Raw genomic sequence first — 17,053 nt, 5'->3', positions numbered from 1 at the left:
GCAATGCATCCCAAATACGGCGAGTACTCACATGTCTAACACCAGGCGGCCGTGTGTCCAGCGTGACTTGCTACGCGAACAAAGAGCAATGTATATTTAATGTATTTTGGAGAAACTCACACTAATAAACACAAAGGTGGCAAAGGCACTCTTGATTATCCGAACTTGAAATAATCTGAATGTCCACGCATTACGATTGCATCGTGGTCGGGAGCGGCCATGCAGGTTGCTCGGCAGCCCTTGCGGCTGTTGAGGCAGGTTGTACCTCTGTCCTTATTGTCGAAAAAGCCCCCAAAGATTGGGTCGGCGGCAACGGCTACTTCACAGCAGGTGCGCATCGAACAGTCCACGAGGGACTACAAGATCTCCTCCCAATCGTGCGCAATGTCACGCCAGAGCAGGCATCTAAGATCGACATGGATCCCTATACCGTCGAGGACTTCACCGGAGATATTATGCGCCTTGGCCAAGATAAGCCAGACGCTAAGCTGGTGAAATCTATGGTAGAATCTTCGAGAGAAGCGGTAGAATGGCTCGCGCGGATCATAGATATTCCGTTCATTCTGTCATTCCACCGCCAAGCATATGAAGTGCATGGGAGGCAAAAGTTCTGGGGTGGTATGGCACTCAGTACCGAAGATGGCGGAAAGGGGTTAATTAAGGCGCATATGAAGGCACTAGAGAAGGCTGGAGTGGAGATTTGGTTCGAGGCTCCTGCCGTAAGGCTCAGGGTTGAAAAGACTGCAATAACGGGTCTTGTGATTCAGATAGACGGCAAGGAATTGAATCTTTCAGCCTCCTCAGTCGTGTTGGCAGCAGGAGGTTATGAATCTAGCTCAGAGCTCCGGGCTAAACATCTTGGCTCTGAATGGGAAAAGGCACGCGTAAGTTGCGACAGTTGCTCGAGGAACTTTACAAACAACAACTAAAATAACGTACAGGTCAGGGGCACTCCTTACAACACGGGCGATGGCTTTGCCATGACCCAACTTGTTGGTGCAAAATTTGTCGGAGATTGGGCAGGGTGTCACAGCACGTGTTGGGATGCAAATGCACCAGCAGACACAGGAGACAGGGAGCTCAGCAATCAATTCACGAAGTCAGGCTATCCTCTGGGTATCATGGTTAACATCTATGGCCAACGCTTCGTTGACGAAGGGGAGGATTTCAGAAATTTCACATATGCCAAGTTTGGGCGACAAATTCTTCTTCAACCGGAAGGGTGTGCATTTCAAGTGTGGGGTGCAGACATGGTTCCATTTCTCCGAAAAGAGGAATATGGAGATGACATCGTCGAGAAGATCTGTGCTGGGAACATGGAGGAACTTGCAGACAAACTACTTGAGAAAGGGCTCAAGGACAAGGAGTGTTTTCTCAAGACAGTGCACAATTATAATGCGGCAGTCCAAAATCATCGAGCTGAACACCCAACTCTGAGATGGGACCCCACGTTCAAAGATGGACTCTCGACTCAGTCTACCACGGGAGCGCTGCAGCTTCCAAAATCAAACTGGGCACTGCCAATAGATCAGGGACCTTTCCTGGCGGTAAAAGTCGCGTGTGGTATCACCTTTACCTTCGGCGGGCTCGCTATAGATCCGGATACTGCTGGCGTACTTTCGAAAGAGACAGATGCGCCAATTAAAGGCCTTTTCTGCACGGGGGAAATGGTTGGTGGTTTGTTCAGTGACAACTACCCCGGAGGTAGCGGTCTGACTGCTGGAGCTGTATTTGGACGCAAAGCGGGGGCCCAAGCAGCCAAGCTCGCTGGGAAATCGGTCAAGTAAAAGGTACGGGAAGGTTTGAATGCGGGCGGAGGGGGCGAGAAGGTGATAGAAGGTGTAGAGACGGTACCGGGGGGCTGGCTGAGGTGGCATTAGTTGAAATGTAAACGAGCTTGCAGCTGTAGCACGGGAATATCAATATCATTGGCTCTCAGATGGACACGTGAATGAGGAAGTACATACTGTGACATCTGCTGGCCCATCCTATATGTTATGACACCAAAGTCTGTGGCAATTAGTTGTTTTTTGAAACGTCGGAGTCCAATAAAAGATCATTTCTCTCTCGTTTACTCGAACGATGTGCTGAAGGAAACGAAATAGTCCACAGGCACACTAACAACTCGTGCTCACAGAGTAAGGATCGACGCTGAGCGCTAGCGTTGAGTACACAAGCATTTAGGCTTCTGACAGTCGCATAGTCACCACCGGGAACAAATCAATAATTATTGCAGCCGGTTTTCTAATTTTAGACTTATTTTTCAGTGTACGGCGTTTACAAACCTCAAAGTCTCAAGTATGCCTCGCCGTCGTCCATCCGGTAAGAGTAATTCTCGCTCGAAGCCGCGGCCAGTGGATCGCAAGGACAGCAAAATAAAACGGTGGAACAAGGCTTCTGATATTGAGTTAGACGAAGAGGATCAGTGTACGTTCTTATAACCCGAAAATACCTTGGTGTTGAAAATTATCATTATCTTAGTCCATGCGTCCAGGGATAAGATTCTTTTGAATGGAGATGGAGATGTCGAGGATGAAGACGGGGACGAAGACGAGGTTTTTGCTCTCGAAGGGGTATCAGACGAGGATTCAGAGGAAGCTGAAGACGAGGACGACGGCGGACTTGCACATGATGAAGAGGGAGACGACGAAGAAGACCTAGTCGTCACCAAGAGCAAAAGTAAAACCAAGACAAAGTTGAAGAAGGCATCATCTCCTTCAGATACTGGATCTGAGGATGAATCTTGGGGCCGAAGCAAGTCAGCGTATTACTCCTCCAATGCTGCCCAGATCGACTCGGAAGACGAAGAGGCAAACGAGTTGGAGGAACAGGAAGCACGTAAACTTCAGCTGAAGGCTCGGGATGCTATTCATGAGGACGATTTTGGATTGGGCGAAGGTCTCGAACCAGCATCCGATGCTGAGGTTGAGTATGTGGTATCATTTGTCTGTTTCTGTTATCCGTGGCTTACATTGTTTTCAGAGATTCCCTAGAGGAACAATCAGGGCCCACAATTGATATATCATTAAACGACAAGAAGTCCATCTTGCAGCACCTAGAAAGAGAAAATCCAGAAGCTCTTGCCTTGGCCCGTGACTGGGATGATACGGCCCGTAATCTCATCGAAATGCAGGCAAAAATTGCAGCGTCAGTTTTCATGTCACTTATTTTCCAACATTCATGCTCATTATCAATTTAGAACATCGGAGAAAGAAACTGACGGAATTGAACTCGGACTTCTGCACGTATACTATCGTAAGTTCTCACCTCCAACTTATTTTATTCATGATGCATCAGGATGTCTGACCAACCAGTTCTTTTTTTACACTGCAGAGGCTCTCCTGACCTATGCTACTACCCTCGCGTACTATCTTCACCTTCGCTCCTCGGAGAAATACGCAGGTCGTCCTCTACTCCTGAGACAGCACCCTGTCCTAAATCGCTTGCTCACTCTCAAGCAATCACTCGTCATGCTAGAAAATCTGGGCGTTGGCACCAATTCGCACGATGAAGACGACGACGACGACGAAGACGATTACGCCGAACCAGGATCTGACACACCTGACTTATGGAGCATCTTGATGACGAAGGGTCTCGAATCTGACGAGCTTGTAGATCTGTTGATGGACGCAGAGAGCAAACCCAAAAAGCCATCCAAGAAAGACAAGATCGAAACTAAGCCTCCCAAGAAAAAACGCAAGACTTCCGATGATAAAATTGGACAACCAATCTTTGACCTCGTCGAGCCAGACTTTGAGGCGGCCTCGACTTTTGCAAAGAAGAAGCGTTCGGCCCCCGTTGACACTGCTAGCACAGACGCATTTGGTGAAGCCACGTTTCTACAACACGCTGACGCCACCGACAAACAGGCACGCAAGAAGAGCTTGCGTTTCCATGTGTCACGCATTGAAAGTGCTGCTGCGCGGCGCCAGAACGCTCGTGTCAATGCAGTGGGCGGTGATGATGACATTCCTTACCGCGAACGAAGGAAAGAAAAGGAACAGAGAATGGAGAAAGAGCGGCAGCGAAAGGCCGGAACTCTGGGAATGGGCGGAGATGACCTGGATGGTGTGGATCCCGAAATTACTGACGCAAGCAACCACAGCAAAAAGAGACGGAGAGATGTTGATATTGAGGATGATGATGATAGCGACACGGCTGCAGCACACGGCTATTACGAACTCGTAAAACGTCAAGCCGCGGACAAGAAGAACAAGAAAAAGATGGAGTACGAGGAGGCTCGGGCGGCCGAGCGGTAAGCCCCAGTTTTTCATGTCACTGGACTTTCTCATCTGATCCCGATAGACTTGTCTTTGGTGAACATGATGAGGCATCTGGCCCGCGCTCGGTCACGCGGGCCATTATGAAAAATAAGGGACTAACGCCGCACAGGTCAAAGAGTGTACGCAATCCGCGTGTCAAAAAACGCCAAAAATACGAGCAAGCCAAAAAGAGGGTGTCAGTCACAGCGTGCTGTTTACAAAGGTGGTATCGGCGATGCCTCAAAATATACAGGCGAGCAGTCTGGTATATCCAAAGTTATCAAAAGCGTCCGCCTGGGATGAAGGGTATCGCTATCTGGAGTATATCCTGCTACAGTACATCGTACTATTTAGACAACATGGTGAAACCAAACGGGAGGCTTGAATAACTACATAAACGAAAATGTGAGTCCGTATGAATGCAGGAAGGGCTAGGAGAAGAGTAAACAACAAGCCTTCACAGATAAGGGCTTACGGGACAGCAAGTAACTGATCTACAAGGACGAAAATAATCAAGGGCTTATAAAGCCTATAATAACGTTTTAAATCGACATGTACTGGCGCATCATACATGAGCCTATCGCCTCGGGAATTAAAGAAAAAGGACTCACCGTATTTCCATGGTGCTTGCCGTTGCCGTTGGTTAATGCATCGACGCTCATGGTCTCGTGGAGGGCACGAGATGATTGATTGATGGCACTAGCCATTTCATTGAAATTTTTCGGACCCTTTTGCAGCGCAGCGTCATACTCGCGACTGATCTCCCGTGCATGTTCCTTCGTCTCTTCATAAGCATAGCTGTATTGTTCCAACGCCTTGATGCACTGAAATACTTCGGGACGACCCAACCGAGCGAGTAAATTTCCAGCGTTGATACAACTGACATGCATGACCGCAGGGTCCAGTTTCTGAACGGAGTTAATTGATACAATGGCATTTTTTAAGGCAAGCATACCAAGTAACCATTCGAAGTAAGTACTCCAGCCTTGGAAAAAATCAGTAGTGGTAGTTCGCCAAACCACAACCACTTACGAGCGCCGCGATGCGCAAGGAAGCTTGCAGGGCTTCTTCCATCACTTTACGTTTTGCAGTCTCCACCTGATTGATAGTACTTGGCGTGAAGGCGTCGTCACGGATGCCAAACTCATCCATCGCAAAGAAAAGGGCTACCCAGGTGACATGATATTGAGCATCGCTTGCACCTGAAGACAGCTTTAGTAGACTCAACACCATTATGAAATATCGACTACTGACATGCAGAGACCGCAGATACGAAATCCCAATTAGCCTCCAAGTTAGGCGGCACACCAACCTTGGATAAATGAGCATCTCTCCATTTGCTTAGATCCGAGATGTACGACAGGATACAATCAAGGGGGATGCCGTCTTGATCTGTAGATGGTCTCCAGAGTTGACGAGCGATTGTCCGCGAGATCCGAGCAAGGGCGTGTGCAGCTTGATAGTACCCCTGATAAAGTGTAAGTACACCTCTAAAAGCGCCGATTAGAGTTTACCGACCAAAAACTAAGCATGATGTAAGTATGAGTGTTCGTAGAACGGAATTCTGAACTCTCACCTCAAGTTGTTCTCTAGGAGATGGAGCCGTGGGGTCGGTAATCTCCTGGGCATTCTGATCAGCAGTGTAGAAGTCAATGTCATAGTCGTCGTCATCACTACATGGGCGGATATTAGTGTTCGGTATAGAAAACATCTCGTTAAACAAACTTACAGCATGGGCTTCCGGCGGTAATAAAATGAGGAGAACGCATCCGACAGGCAAGCCATCCACCAAGCGAAAATCATAGTACCGCGCGCCTCGGGATCTTTGATAAGCACCATCACGGATTTGTGATTGATCTTCGAATGACTTAGAATGGAACTTTCGAATGTCATCATTATACTTACCTGTAGACCAAGTAAGTTACGTATCCCACTAGTGAGCCAGAACCCGTGGAAGCCTGCTCCCTATCAGCCGCAGCAGTGAAAAACAATTAGATCAAAATTACCGTTGTCAAGTCGTGGATCCTCTGTTGCATAATGAGTAAACGCTAGGTCAGCGAAATAAAATACGTACGACATTGCAAAGGTTCGATAAGCAACGAAATAACGACATGATTTGTGTTTGGTATACGGTGCACTTTTAATGACTCGGCCAACTCTCGGGTGCGGTTGATGAGCGCTTTAGCGAGCAGGCTCTGTCCATCATTCCTTTGGCGATCTGCCACCAGAAGGGGATGTTCGGAGAATTTTGCACCCCAGGCAAGCACCGTTGCGATAAGGGCTGGGTGTAATGGCTCATCCTGCTTTGCAATCACTGGTCTTTGTTGAGTCGCCTGGAGATTTAAGCGCGCGCGGAATTGTAAGGGGTTGAGAAGAGGAAGACGGGTATGGACTATCTGGAAATAAACTTCAACTAGGTCAAGGGCGAACCTGTCATCAGAAGCAAAACCGGACGGATCAGCAACAGCCTATCAGGAATGAATCGATACGGTAAATGAAAAAGGACTGTAAAACCATTACGAAGAGACTCTTCAAGTAACCATCATGGAACACGATAACGCGATAATTTCGATCGTTTACGTAATGTAAGAGGAAAAGGGGTAAATGTCACGTACTCTGCTCGGAAGGCTTCGTCTTCAAGTTTGGATGCCATGTCTCCCCATGCGGCATAGCCTGATGATGACCGTGATTTGAACATAAATGTGGAGTCGCTGATGAGTGACGAGATAAGTCAGCAAGGCGAGGCGAACAGAATACGGTATCCACCTTTCCGGCGCAGCAAACAGGTGATGAAGAAGCGTTGGAGTAGTGGATTGCATGCTGAGACCACCATAACTTTGTAGACGCCCAGAGTTCCATGGACCAAATGCGGCTTTAAACCAAGGGGGAGTGTTATGTTCAGAGATGGGCGATGAGCTATTGACAGATGTTAGATGATGAGTCGAAAAAACTACAGTGTCGTACCCAGCAGATACAGGAGAGGTACTGAATGACAGGCAAGCGAGACGGCGGCAGCGACGAAGATTACGCGGAAATAGCGAAATGACAGAAAGATCGAAAATCGAATATACAATGAATAAGCGAGACGAGATAGGAGCACACAAAGCTAACCTTGAGCTTGTTGATGTATTTCTCGGCCTCCGAGCGGCAGCGCTACGCTTCTTTTCGCTGGTCGCTTGTTGTACGAAATGGCTAAATAACGGGTCGGCTCACGGCTTAACAATTCGATATGAAGAATTACTGACGTGCAAGGATAGTTCTTAGACAAGCAGTGCTGACGTTTATCTTCAGAACCTTGTGGTCAAGCATATAAGGAAAAAATCTAATCACCTGGCACTGAAATAATGGAGAATAGATCAGATAATTGTCAGCAGCATTGCTTAAATATTACCTACCTTGTCTTCGCCAGGAAGTCTATTGCATTTGACCTTTCGGGACCTGTGGTGATGTGAGTCAATAAGTTTGCAGACGCCGATCACCAGCATGCTGCGCAAACCTGCAGGCATCACACGCGGTGTTTTGCTTCCTTGGAGGCGGAAGGGTCTTTGCTAACTCGTGAATCTGATTCTGAACAGATTGAGTTGGGAGAATGAGGCCTTGGGGAGGTGTGACATTGTGAGAATTGACAATTAGTAATGATCGATTCAAACCGAACTTACCAGGATGCGAGAAAGAGTGCCCATTGTCATTGCGAACATGGTCACCGTTCTGCATATTAGGGTGCGGTGGTATAGTTTGATATAATTAAGAAGAAATAACAGGAGGACAAGGAGGAATCATTCATATTGGGCCATCCGTGTACTTATAATACCACAAGTCATAATCAGCCGTAATAGGGATATTGACAGCGAAATCCCAAATCTAATTATTTTCCTTTTTAGGCACTGAGTTTAGTCGCAAATTCTGTTGATTCGGCAAGATTTCGTTTTTGGATAAGACGGATTATGACAAATAGAATACAAACTCCGATCAAGGAATTGCCGGCACCGAAGTCCAGACTCTCACGTCGGCTCCAATTTTTTAGTCTTGTGTTCAAACCATGGTCAAAGTCGAGATCGTAGAAGAAAAAGACCCACAGTCTTCAGGCAACTCTCCTTATGCTTCATCATCATCTTCACGCCATTCTTCTCAAGAGTCAATCTCTTCAATCTCTTCTGAGCTTTCGGCAGAGGAAAACTTGTATGACCGTATAAGTGCACTGGTAGACATAGTGCCTCCAACCACCAGACACAACATCTCTACCAAAATTTTAAAAGCTGCGTCGTTCGTCAAGACCAGCGGAAAAGTCATTGGTAACATCGTCTGGATAGTCACCACTTCCGCCCTCCTTGTAGGGCTCCCCCTTGCCCTGAGTTTGGAAGATGAGGCAAAGATAGTAGCGCAGGAACGCGAAATGATTGCGCAACAACAAGGTGCTCAGCAGGTAAGCGTTTCAACGACTGATTATATTCTTCCGTCACTTTGATATGGCTTGTTTGCTGATTCTTAATGATCGTAGATGCTTTCGGGATCAGCTTACCCACCTCCACCCGGCTCAAATCAGGCTCAAAAGGGTATCGTTCCGCCCGGCTTCTGATAAAAAGCCAGTCCATTTTCAAGTTGTTCTTTCAGCTTTCCAGCAGTTACAAGTACTGAGATACTTTATGCACACGTGTACCTCATACAATATTCTCTCGCGTTCCGCAGTATCCACGTCGCCGGCAGCAGAAACACATCGTGTGTTGCAGCGAATCGTCACCCACGTGTTATTTGATCATGCTATAATAAAACTCTACTCAGTTCATTAAGCAGTACACGCACGTATGCTCTCGTTTCACCTGGGGTCGGGTGGCATTTGAGCGACTTCTTAGCCCATGCTGAGAAGGTTCGCAGGTTCACTTAGGCTAATGCATCCTAGCAACGGCTTTCATGAAATCATTCACTGCTCCAGTATGGAACAATAAGCAACGCCCATGAAGATCCGATATGACTCTATATATCCTACGGTATGATGAAATGGGCCACCAATCGTGAGCGTCGGAAATGACATCCGCTTAGCTGGAACGCGCAGGGAAAACCACCGGTCGCACAAAGTTCTCTCTAAGGGGAAATTTAGCTCCTCGGGCAGCGTAGTCAACAAGATACGTACGCCGAACGATATCTTCGTAGGTACGTGATCGCATGGTTCTCGATCTCGTCAGGAGTCACGCCCACAGCTTCCCAATCGCCTGGGACGTCGATGTCATCTATGTAACGCCTCTCAACCTCATCAGGGCTAATGAGCGGCCACCACGGTGCCTGGGCAACCTTGGCAAGGGCCAACGCAACGGACTTCGGTAGCACAGGCGCACTCGATGGCGGTGTATAAGTCAAGGAAGACACCATGTCTAACAGGTACTCCGTCGTCAACGTCCTTGGTCCAGGAAGGGAAATAGTGCCGGGAAATTGGGGGATCGTCATCAAATTAGTTAAAGCTTGGGCGACATCCATGACCTGTCAACCCACGATCAGTTTAAGAAGATTATGACAATGACAGGGGCGAGATTTACATGAACTGGTCGAATTTTTGTTTCTCCATGGTTAAGCTTCCACCAGATAGGCCAACCTTGACATATTTTCTGATCAATGGGTGGACGTTAAAGCGCGAGTTGAAGACCCACTAGCCATGTTATTCAAGAACTTGTCCTCGCAGCCATACATTTGGCCAGGGCGGACGATAATTGCAGCGGGGAACGCAGCCCGGACCCGTTCTTCACCCTCAGCTTTAGTTCGGTAGAAATGCGACGGGGAAGATGTCGAAGCGTTCAGGTGAGAAACATGTACTAGGCGAGGTACTCCTGCCTGTGCTGCAATTTTCGCAATCCTCTCCGCTCCGCTAACATGAACGTCAGAGTATTTAAAGTTCCTGAGATGATTAAGGTGGAGTGAGTGCGTAGGTTGCAAAGGGATATTAAATTCAAAATATACTTTGTTTCATATTGTCGGCCGACAAGGTTGTAAACGATGTCAGAATGCCTTAAGCACTCAGCAATCTGTTCCTCATTCCGGATATCCCATTCCTGAAATGAAATTGAGATGGTTGCGACTTGGAGATGGAAGTAGATGCAACGCTACCATGGAGACTATCTGGCCGAGGTCGCCCATTGGTTTGAGGTGCCTCTTCTCATCCTCTTCACGGTAAGGCACGATGACTTGTGTACCCATTCGAGCTGCAAAGTGGAGTGTTAGTAGACGCCAAAACCTTGAGGTGGTCCAAATTAAGTTTACCGAGTTTCGAGATGAGATAACGTCCGAGAAATCCAGTGCAACCAAAGACAGTGACCACATGGCCACTCACTGCGCTGTAGCCAGGTGTCCCATACGAAATGATTGGTTTACGGTCAGGAAGTGTCACCAAGTCATGCAAAGCACGCTGCAAAGTCAATTCAGTCGCTACAAGTCAATAAGTACACTTTAAAGGTACACTTACCTTCCCGCGTGATATGGACACGCGCTGGACGCGTAGAACATGGGATGCTGAGAGCATAGCTGTCGGCGACGATGGAAATAGCAGACTGAGCTGCAAGGTAGCGGCGGAGGAAAGCTAACCGGGATCTTCCGGCGGTGTGATTTATGTGTCAACCCGATATGTAGCCTTTAAGTCCACATAACATTGACATATCTCAACGCGAAAGCACATCATCAATGGTTCAAGGCAAAACTAAGGGTCTTCAGAACAAGGCTTCATCGGCAAGGCAAGCTGCCAAGGCCGCCGCAAACCCGAAAAAAGGGAAACGGTACATTCCACCCAAAAAGACCGCTCTGGTCAAGCAGGCTTCCATGAGGCAGGTAAACCTTCACGTCTTCTAATGAATTACGAGTTTCATTGACCATTACGCTGGATACATAGTCACTGACTGCCAAGATAAACAAATCCATCGAGCAGCAAATGGTATCTGCTGCATCAGCCGGCAAACTCTCGATCATGAAAAACACCGCCAATGCGTATGGCTGATAGTTCCGTATACGTACTAGTGATCTGAATTTACCCATATTCTGTACAGCGAACCACCCAAGGTGACACCAGGTGGAAAAGCCTCCAAGTCTTGACAGTCCATGTGCTGTTGCTGGTACGTTGCCCACGAATATTTTGTAAGCCGTACTTACATACCCCCAAAATAATTCAGATGTGATTCTACGGATTTGATCCTCAAGTATTCCGTCGGGACCAGGGTTCCGCGTGGCCAATCGACATACACAGTTCGCACGTCATTTGAATGACCTGATATCAAGCAGTGCCACAGAGAAGGTTGATGGACGACGGTATATTATAAATGACTATAGCATGCTTGAACAATTTCAAAATATAACGATCAGGCAATGGTACACAGACAACTTAATGTCTCTGCATTGCAAATGAGCTAGTTAAAACAGCAGAGTCCAAGACGAGCTGGTGGATGCAGGAGAGATGTATCAAATGCGAGGTATGACATGCAGTTACGATATGTACCGAGTGTGAATGGGACCCTACGAGAGACATGTAAAATGTTGATGCGATCGTGCAATGTCGGGTGAATGCGAAGCATGGGAAGATGATTAAATGCATGTAGAACACTGATGAGAGGTAAGGCAAGAAAAAAAATTGCACGTGGATGTGGGATGACATCGACGATGATCCACGCGTGCGGAGTGAAGAGACCACCGAGGGACGTCCAGCATTATCTCCAGTTACGGTCAAATGGCACTCCACTTCCGAGTTGGAAGAGTATGCATTTGATCTCGTGGAGGACATCTCGCTGTGTCTGAGACAGGAGATTAGGACGAGAGTCGACAAAGCCTATGACTTTATTAATGGCGTCCTCGGCTTCTCCGATATTGACAATCGTATCGCCCGCTGTGATAGGCGGTGCGGGTTGGTATACAACAGCCGGCTCGGAATATTGGGAGCTGGGATCTGAGTGCGTGAGCTGTACCCCTTGCTGTGGGTCTGTCACCTGGAGGTGCTGCTGCACAGGATTTGGAAGAACAGATAAATTCATTTCCGCTGCGACTGGGTCTGGCTGCCGTTCCTCGTGGCGTTGGTGTACAAAGGACTGATGAGATATGGATTCATGACCATTGCCTGGCGGCGCCGAAGAAAGTGGCGTATTGGGAACGGTTAGATGATCCGTTTGTAGGGCCCACATGCGTGGTAAGGGGAGAGTGGGTCCCAGTGGTGCTTGGGACAAAGAAGGCCCAGTGTCGCTTTGTGATTGCAGAGGGTGAGGGCCTTCTGGCTCGTCTTCTGATTCCATGTCATCGTCGCCATCAGCCATCGTAGAATGCTCTTCGGAATCGCGTCCATTTGTAACCTCAGAGCGACCCTCGAATGCAGGATTGAGGGGCGAAAGCACTGTATCTGTGGCGCCACGCCTGTGCTCTTGGGCACCCGAGAGGCCACGAGAAGCCCGCAAAATCTTCTCGTGACCCTGCCAGACGCCCTTGCGAATGTTATGGCGATGCTTGAAGTTCTCAACCCATCCCGAACTAGCTTTGAATCTCTCGTCAGGGATCTGCAAACTGCGAGCAGTCTCCTTAGCCTTTGTGCGAATGAGGTTATCGGAGAGTAACGTGTTTTGTTGTTGCTGCTTCATTTGGAGGAGCCACTCGACGAGCGCCTCTTCGACCTCAGGGAATTTTGAAGGCCTGAATACAAGTGAGTTTCACGAAAGAAGAATGGACAAAGGGGATCGTTACCTATGCTTGGCCACACGCATGTCTTCATCCTCTGGGACGTTCATCCATTTTGTTTTATTTTTCAGGATCTTGCTGATGGTGCTCCGCTCAACACCATACCGCGCTGCGATATCTTCCTGCCGTGCATTGGGGTTGTCTTGGTGGTAGATACAGATGGCCTTACGGTCAACGTTAAACAGACGTTGCTTTCGTTGCTTGGCCCGTGGAATGACAGCGCCTGGGGGTGAAGGAAGGGGGAAGGCTGGGAATGTCTGAGAGTTTGGGGCAGAAGTAGCGGACGAAATAGATGTGAGTGCAGATGCGACACTTAGTGCAGGCGAAGCTGAACGTGGATTGGAAGTGGAGTAAGATGATGTCGAACGTGAATGTTGGTGATACATGGGAAACGGGGAATAGGGTGAAGCTGACACAGGCGTGCTCAGGTACCGAGGTGATTGCAAGGGTATACCACCTGAGCTCATTGTGAAAGACACTCTGTCGGGCAACTGGTAGCGATTTGGGTCGCTACTACTTGCAGGCGTCTGAGGGCGCGAAACGGCGCTCCCCGGTGACATGTAGTAGGGAGACTGGTAAAGGAGGTGATGAGCCAGCTGAGGTGACGAGTGGAAGCAAGAGTTGTGACGTACCTCGTCAGCCCCGTGTAAATCAGACTGCGCATTTGAAGGTGCAGGTGGTCTGTCTCTTCTAAGACCAATGTGAAGGGTGGATTGCGCGCGTGTTTGTCGGCGCGTGAGCCTAGAAGGGCCGATACTACCCGAAATTTGAGGAGAGAGAGCAATTGTCGCGGAGTGATTTCCATCATCTTCGGGACGAATGTTGGATGGTTGGGAATAATTGGAATAAGAGTCGTTAGGCTGCACTTGCCCATACGATGTGGATGTAGAAGCATAATCTCCGTGATCTGGAGGACGATCCACCGCGGAATAAATGGATGATAGCTGAGTAGAACTCGTAGAAGAGTTTGAGGCAGACCTCTGCCCAGATAACCAGGCGGAAGACGCGTTTACTGGATTATCATCCTCATGTGAGCGTGTGCCAGGTGTGCTGGATGATGGGTAGACGAGTGAATTACTATACTGCGCTACGTTTTCCATCGATGCTTAAGCACACATCTGCTGGAAAAAAACCAGCCGCTGTGAGTGAAAAGGAAGAAAGATTGGGTCGTTGGTGAAAGGTTAAGCCTTTTTATGTAGCCGGAAGGAAAGTAGAAAATTGAACCGGCAGATCAGGCCTTCGACTTGGATCGAAGCCACAAGCCTTGAACTGGCATGATGCCTGTCCAACGCCTGTCAGCCCTTGATTCCTTTTTCGATACCCCTTGGTAGCCTTGTGTTTGCTTATGGTTTCTGTCAGCTGCTTCGTTTGTTACACTCCGTCAGATGCAAGCTATCTTTCAAAAACACGTTGAAATCGTCCACAATGTCCTAACTTGGGTCCTCAACATAATTGCCATGCAAACCCGACTTTACGGATCCGGGAGGCAACCACGCCTCCGCCTCTTGTCTTTTAGCTGTGCACTACTTTCAGTCAGTTCCGACTTAACCTGCTTCTTGTTCTTTGCTTGATCTCATGACGTCGGTCCAATTTCACATTCCAGGCTCCTCGAGATGAAATATGCCTTTTTGCGCCTGATATACCCTGTGGGCTTAGTCTCAGATCCCACTACGTCTTTATACCTGTGCTTTCAATCCCTCAACGCGTTTTCCTGCAGGCTTCTCAGTTAGCGACGCCTCGTTGGTCCCCTTTCGTACTCAAAATATGTTATCCTCAGCGCTAGTTGACATATGATTTACACAAAACAGGTTCGGATCTCACTGCATTGCTGGTGTGTTTATGTTTTGTCATGGATGGAACCATTAAAGTATGTGTGTTCGTTCTTCTTGTTCCGCACCGTTAACTCTAAACAAAAAAAGCTTTGGATCCTTTTAAAGTGACTCGTCGCCACCCTCGGAAATGAATCACCTCATGTTTTTTATCCATGAATGATCGTGGAATTGGAACCTTATGGGGCCGCCATTTATCATTGGAGCGAACTATTAGCATCTTCTGATGCGATCGTCTGGTGGCGGGGTGTTCTAGACAGGGGGCGATTCCCTTGGAGTGCCCTTGACACTAGCCGCTAAAGTCTCGGTAATGAACTTTATCGCTGAACTCTACATCTTTTCGATATTTCCCCCCTGTCGTCTACGTTCAATAACAAGAAAGCCACCCCCGGCGGCTTTCACCCGGTCGACCAAGGCCCAGATGTGGATACCAGTCGCGTCATTTGATTCCTGTGGACCCTTTACTCTGATAACGCTACAGACGCGAGTCACGTTGGATCTTCCTTCTTCATTAATGCTATTCGCGTTACCAGTAATTCCAGAATGGGGTATCTTCATGTTCGGTGCATCTATACTGTCCACAGGATTTTGCGTTGTGGGTACTGTCCCACAGTGGAGTCCTGATCGCCAGTATAGCGGATCCTGGCATGGTGTTTGGGGGTCATTTCGTTGCCGTCTTATGATCACAATGGGACCAATATGTCAAAGAAGTGTCTGCAGTGCCCTTTTGAACCCGATGTAGGCACTTTCTCACATTGTCAAGTCGCATTTCCACTGTAAACTAGGGCAAGCGCAGATACCGAACAGGCACACTAGTGAGCTCTGGCGCCTCTAAGCTCCATTCGACACGGGTATGTATGCTTCCCCTGATCAATTAAACTTCCATTGTGATGTGCATGTTTATGACAAAATCCTGTCTCAAAATGACTGCGTGGATCAAAATATCCTCGTGTTTCTGCCACATGTTTCTAGCCTACGACATTTGCGGAGCTGCGGTGGGTCAAATCTTACAACTCTGGATTTGTAGATTGATGAGAAGCCCCTGGGCGTTAAGGCTCAGTCCGGTCTGTCAACTATGCTGAAGAGCTGTGTGCCTCTATCAATATTCTATGCGAAGGTGATCTTATGTTATTTTAGTCTGAACATTGGCGTGCATGATGAGTGCTGAGAGTGCCTGCAGGCGCAGTGTCACGGTAATTCACACTAATGTGCATATTGTTGTGTGTCCGATTGAATAGTCAGCCTACGTATAAAGTCTGCAAAATGCTATCATAAAGCTATGTCAGATCGCCAGGTTTCCAGGACACTGAAAGCTGAGATAAAATTCTGGCAACTTGAAAGACTCATCATTGTAACCAGATCAGAAACCACCAACGGAAGGAAGCTTTACTGTGACTGTGCCCTATATGATATGCCATTTGGTGTCGGCAAGAAGAGAATGGCGTATTCGATTAGACTCGTGGGCAACGATGGGAATATATGTACCTGAACTGGACGTTGACAGTGACCTAGAAATCACATTGGATGATAGCGGTAGCAGTCGGACATGATATTGATCAAATATGATCATGCACTAGAAGATTGGATGCAAGCATAAATAATAATCGAACGAAAAGCGCAGGTGCGGGAACAGCGGCACGATCCAGTTAAGACCGGACCTCGGTGTTCACAAGCAAACATCGCCAAGGCCTCCGTAATGGCCCTGGTAGATAATAAAAGCGTAAGTTGTCGGATCCGAGCTGGCCACCGCCATGAGGATGATGAGGTCTGGGGTCAAGAGGGTATCCACAAGCTCACCTATGATTTCAACTACTATCTACGTCACATGACCCATTGATCGAGCCTTTGACCATCAGGTGTGGCTACCTGTGTTTGAAGGTAGGATATGTTGTAGGCAGGAGAGACCTAGTATATCTGTCCTCATATTAATAGATCTTGTAAATGACATGATAATTCCTTGTCCTTTCTTTCAAAGCACCTGGCTAAGCTACCAGGTTCCGCCAGACCTGCCAAATAGGATTTTGTGACTATTGATCTGATCAGACTTGTGCTCTTCAAGTGGTCTTGTTCTTAAATACCTGCCGTATCTGTCATGATGACGTAAGAACAGAAAGCGATTTTTTTTGTACAATGCAACTTCCATGGTGACACTGATATCGAATGTTCAGCCAATGAAGAACTTTATCATCTTGACATCAAAGGATTGGTGAGTCTCCCCAGGGTGCTTTACGTTGATTGTCGTGTTTTTTCCACGTTATGCATAGCCTTATATTC

At 47.8% G+C, this 17,053-nt stretch overlaps 6 protein-coding genes across 6 annotated transcripts; 4 read left to right on the top strand and 2 right to left on the bottom strand.

Moving 5' to 3' along the window:
• Window positions 1-17: 17 nt before the first annotated feature.
• On the top strand, window positions 18-2,184 carry EDB93DRAFT_1222095 (FAD binding domain-containing protein). Its single transcript, XM_041451157.1, has 3 exons — window positions 18-884; window positions 942-1,903; window positions 1,968-2,184. Exons 1-2 carry the CDS (start codon window positions 180-182, stop codon window positions 1,785-1,787), a joined length of 1,551 nt encoding a protein of 516 aa, XP_041310607.1. The 5' UTR covers window positions 18-179; the 3' UTR covers window positions 1,788-1,903; window positions 1,968-2,184.
• Window positions 2,185-2,194: 10 nt separating this feature from the next.
• EDB93DRAFT_1319706 (uncharacterized protein) lies at window positions 2,195-4,565 on the top strand (the record flags this gene model as incomplete). Its single annotated transcript, XM_041454888.1, has 7 exons — window positions 2,195-2,427; window positions 2,482-2,929; window positions 2,983-3,147; window positions 3,200-3,255; window positions 3,334-4,255; window positions 4,306-4,417; window positions 4,464-4,565. The coding sequence occupies exons 1-7, from the start codon at window positions 2,301-2,303 to the stop codon at window positions 4,563-4,565; spliced, it is 1,932 nt and encodes a 643-aa protein (XP_041310606.1). The 5' UTR covers window positions 2,195-2,300.
• Window positions 4,566-4,804: 239 nt separating this feature from the next.
• On the bottom strand, window positions 4,805-7,976 carry EDB93DRAFT_1079938 (uncharacterized protein; the record flags this gene model as incomplete). The annotated part of the gene is made up of 15 exons (XM_041445495.1): window positions 4,805-5,170; window positions 5,218-5,247; window positions 5,295-5,464; window positions 5,517-5,730; window positions 5,833-5,935; window positions 5,992-6,119; window positions 6,168-6,223; window positions 6,337-6,692; window positions 6,878-6,973; window positions 7,029-7,212; window positions 7,363-7,454; window positions 7,508-7,547; window positions 7,654-7,700; window positions 7,759-7,858; window positions 7,922-7,976. 15 exons carry the CDS (start codon window positions 7,974-7,976, stop codon window positions 4,805-4,807), a joined length of 2,037 nt encoding a protein of 678 aa, XP_041310605.1.
• Window positions 7,977-8,301: 325 nt separating this feature from the next.
• On the top strand, window positions 8,302-8,838 carry EDB93DRAFT_1079941 (mitochondrial import translocase subunit Tom22; the record flags this gene model as incomplete). Its single annotated transcript, XM_041445496.1, has 2 exons — window positions 8,302-8,685; window positions 8,761-8,838. 2 exons carry the CDS (start codon window positions 8,302-8,304, stop codon window positions 8,836-8,838), a joined length of 462 nt encoding a protein of 153 aa, XP_041310604.1.
• A 334-nt stretch (window positions 8,839-9,172) lies between these two features.
• EDB93DRAFT_55538 (39kDa subunit of Ndufa9, NADH ubiquinone oxidoreductase) lies at window positions 9,173-10,862 on the bottom strand. Its single transcript, XM_041456706.1, has 8 exons — window positions 10,711-10,862; window positions 10,509-10,653; window positions 10,356-10,450; window positions 10,209-10,300; window positions 9,902-10,146; window positions 9,791-9,846; window positions 9,391-9,734; window positions 9,173-9,341 (listed from the first exon to the last, which is right to left on the bottom strand). Exons 1-8 carry the CDS (start codon window positions 10,765-10,767, stop codon window positions 9,296-9,298), a joined length of 1,080 nt encoding a protein of 359 aa, XP_041310603.1. The 5' UTR covers window positions 10,768-10,862; the 3' UTR covers window positions 9,173-9,295.
• Window positions 10,826-11,634, top strand: EDB93DRAFT_55846 (uncharacterized protein). The gene is made up of 3 exons (XM_041456721.1): window positions 10,826-11,069; window positions 11,131-11,350; window positions 11,408-11,634. The coding sequence occupies exons 1-2, from the start codon at window positions 10,926-10,928 to the stop codon at window positions 11,233-11,235; spliced, it is 249 nt and encodes an 82-aa protein (XP_041310602.1). The 5' UTR covers window positions 10,826-10,925; the 3' UTR covers window positions 11,236-11,350; window positions 11,408-11,634.
• The last annotated feature ends 5,419 nt before the right edge of the window (window positions 11,635-17,053 follow it).

The sequence above is a fragment of the Suillus bovinus genome, assembly GCF_016758785.1.
Source record: "Suillus bovinus strain UH-Sbo-P2 chromosome Unknown EDB93scaffold_10, whole genome shotgun sequence".
In the NCBI taxonomy this organism is placed as follows: domain Eukaryota; kingdom Fungi; phylum Basidiomycota; class Agaricomycetes; order Boletales; family Suillaceae; genus Suillus; species Suillus bovinus.
This window is presented reverse-complemented; position numbering and strand designations above follow the sequence as displayed.

Coding starts and splice junctions, on each gene's coding strand:
- EDB93DRAFT_1222095 (XM_041451157.1), top strand. CDS start 180: ATGTCCACGCATTACGATTGCATCGTGGTCGGGAGCGGCCATGCAGGT. Junction 885..941: donor CTGAATGGGAAAAGGCACGC/GTAAGTTGCGAC, acceptor AATAACGTACAG/GTCAGGGGCACTCCTTACAA.
- EDB93DRAFT_55538 (XM_041456706.1), bottom strand. CDS start 10,767: ATGCTCTCAGCATCCCATGTTCTACGCGTCCAGCGCGTGTCCATATCA. Junction 10,301..10,355: donor TCGGCCAGATAGTCTCCATG/GTAGCGTTGCAT, acceptor ATTTCATTTCAG/GAATGGGATATCCGGAATGA. Junction 9,847..9,901: donor GTTCTTGAATAACATGGCTA/GTGGGTCTTCAA, acceptor AAATATGTCAAG/GTTGGCCTATCTGGTGGAAG.
- EDB93DRAFT_55846 (XM_041456721.1), top strand. CDS start 10,926: ATGGTTCAAGGCAAAACTAAGGGTCTTCAGAACAAGGCTTCATCGGCA. Junction 11,070..11,130: donor AGCAGGCTTCCATGAGGCAG/GTAAACCTTCAC, acceptor CTGGATACATAG/TCACTGACTGCCAAGATAAA.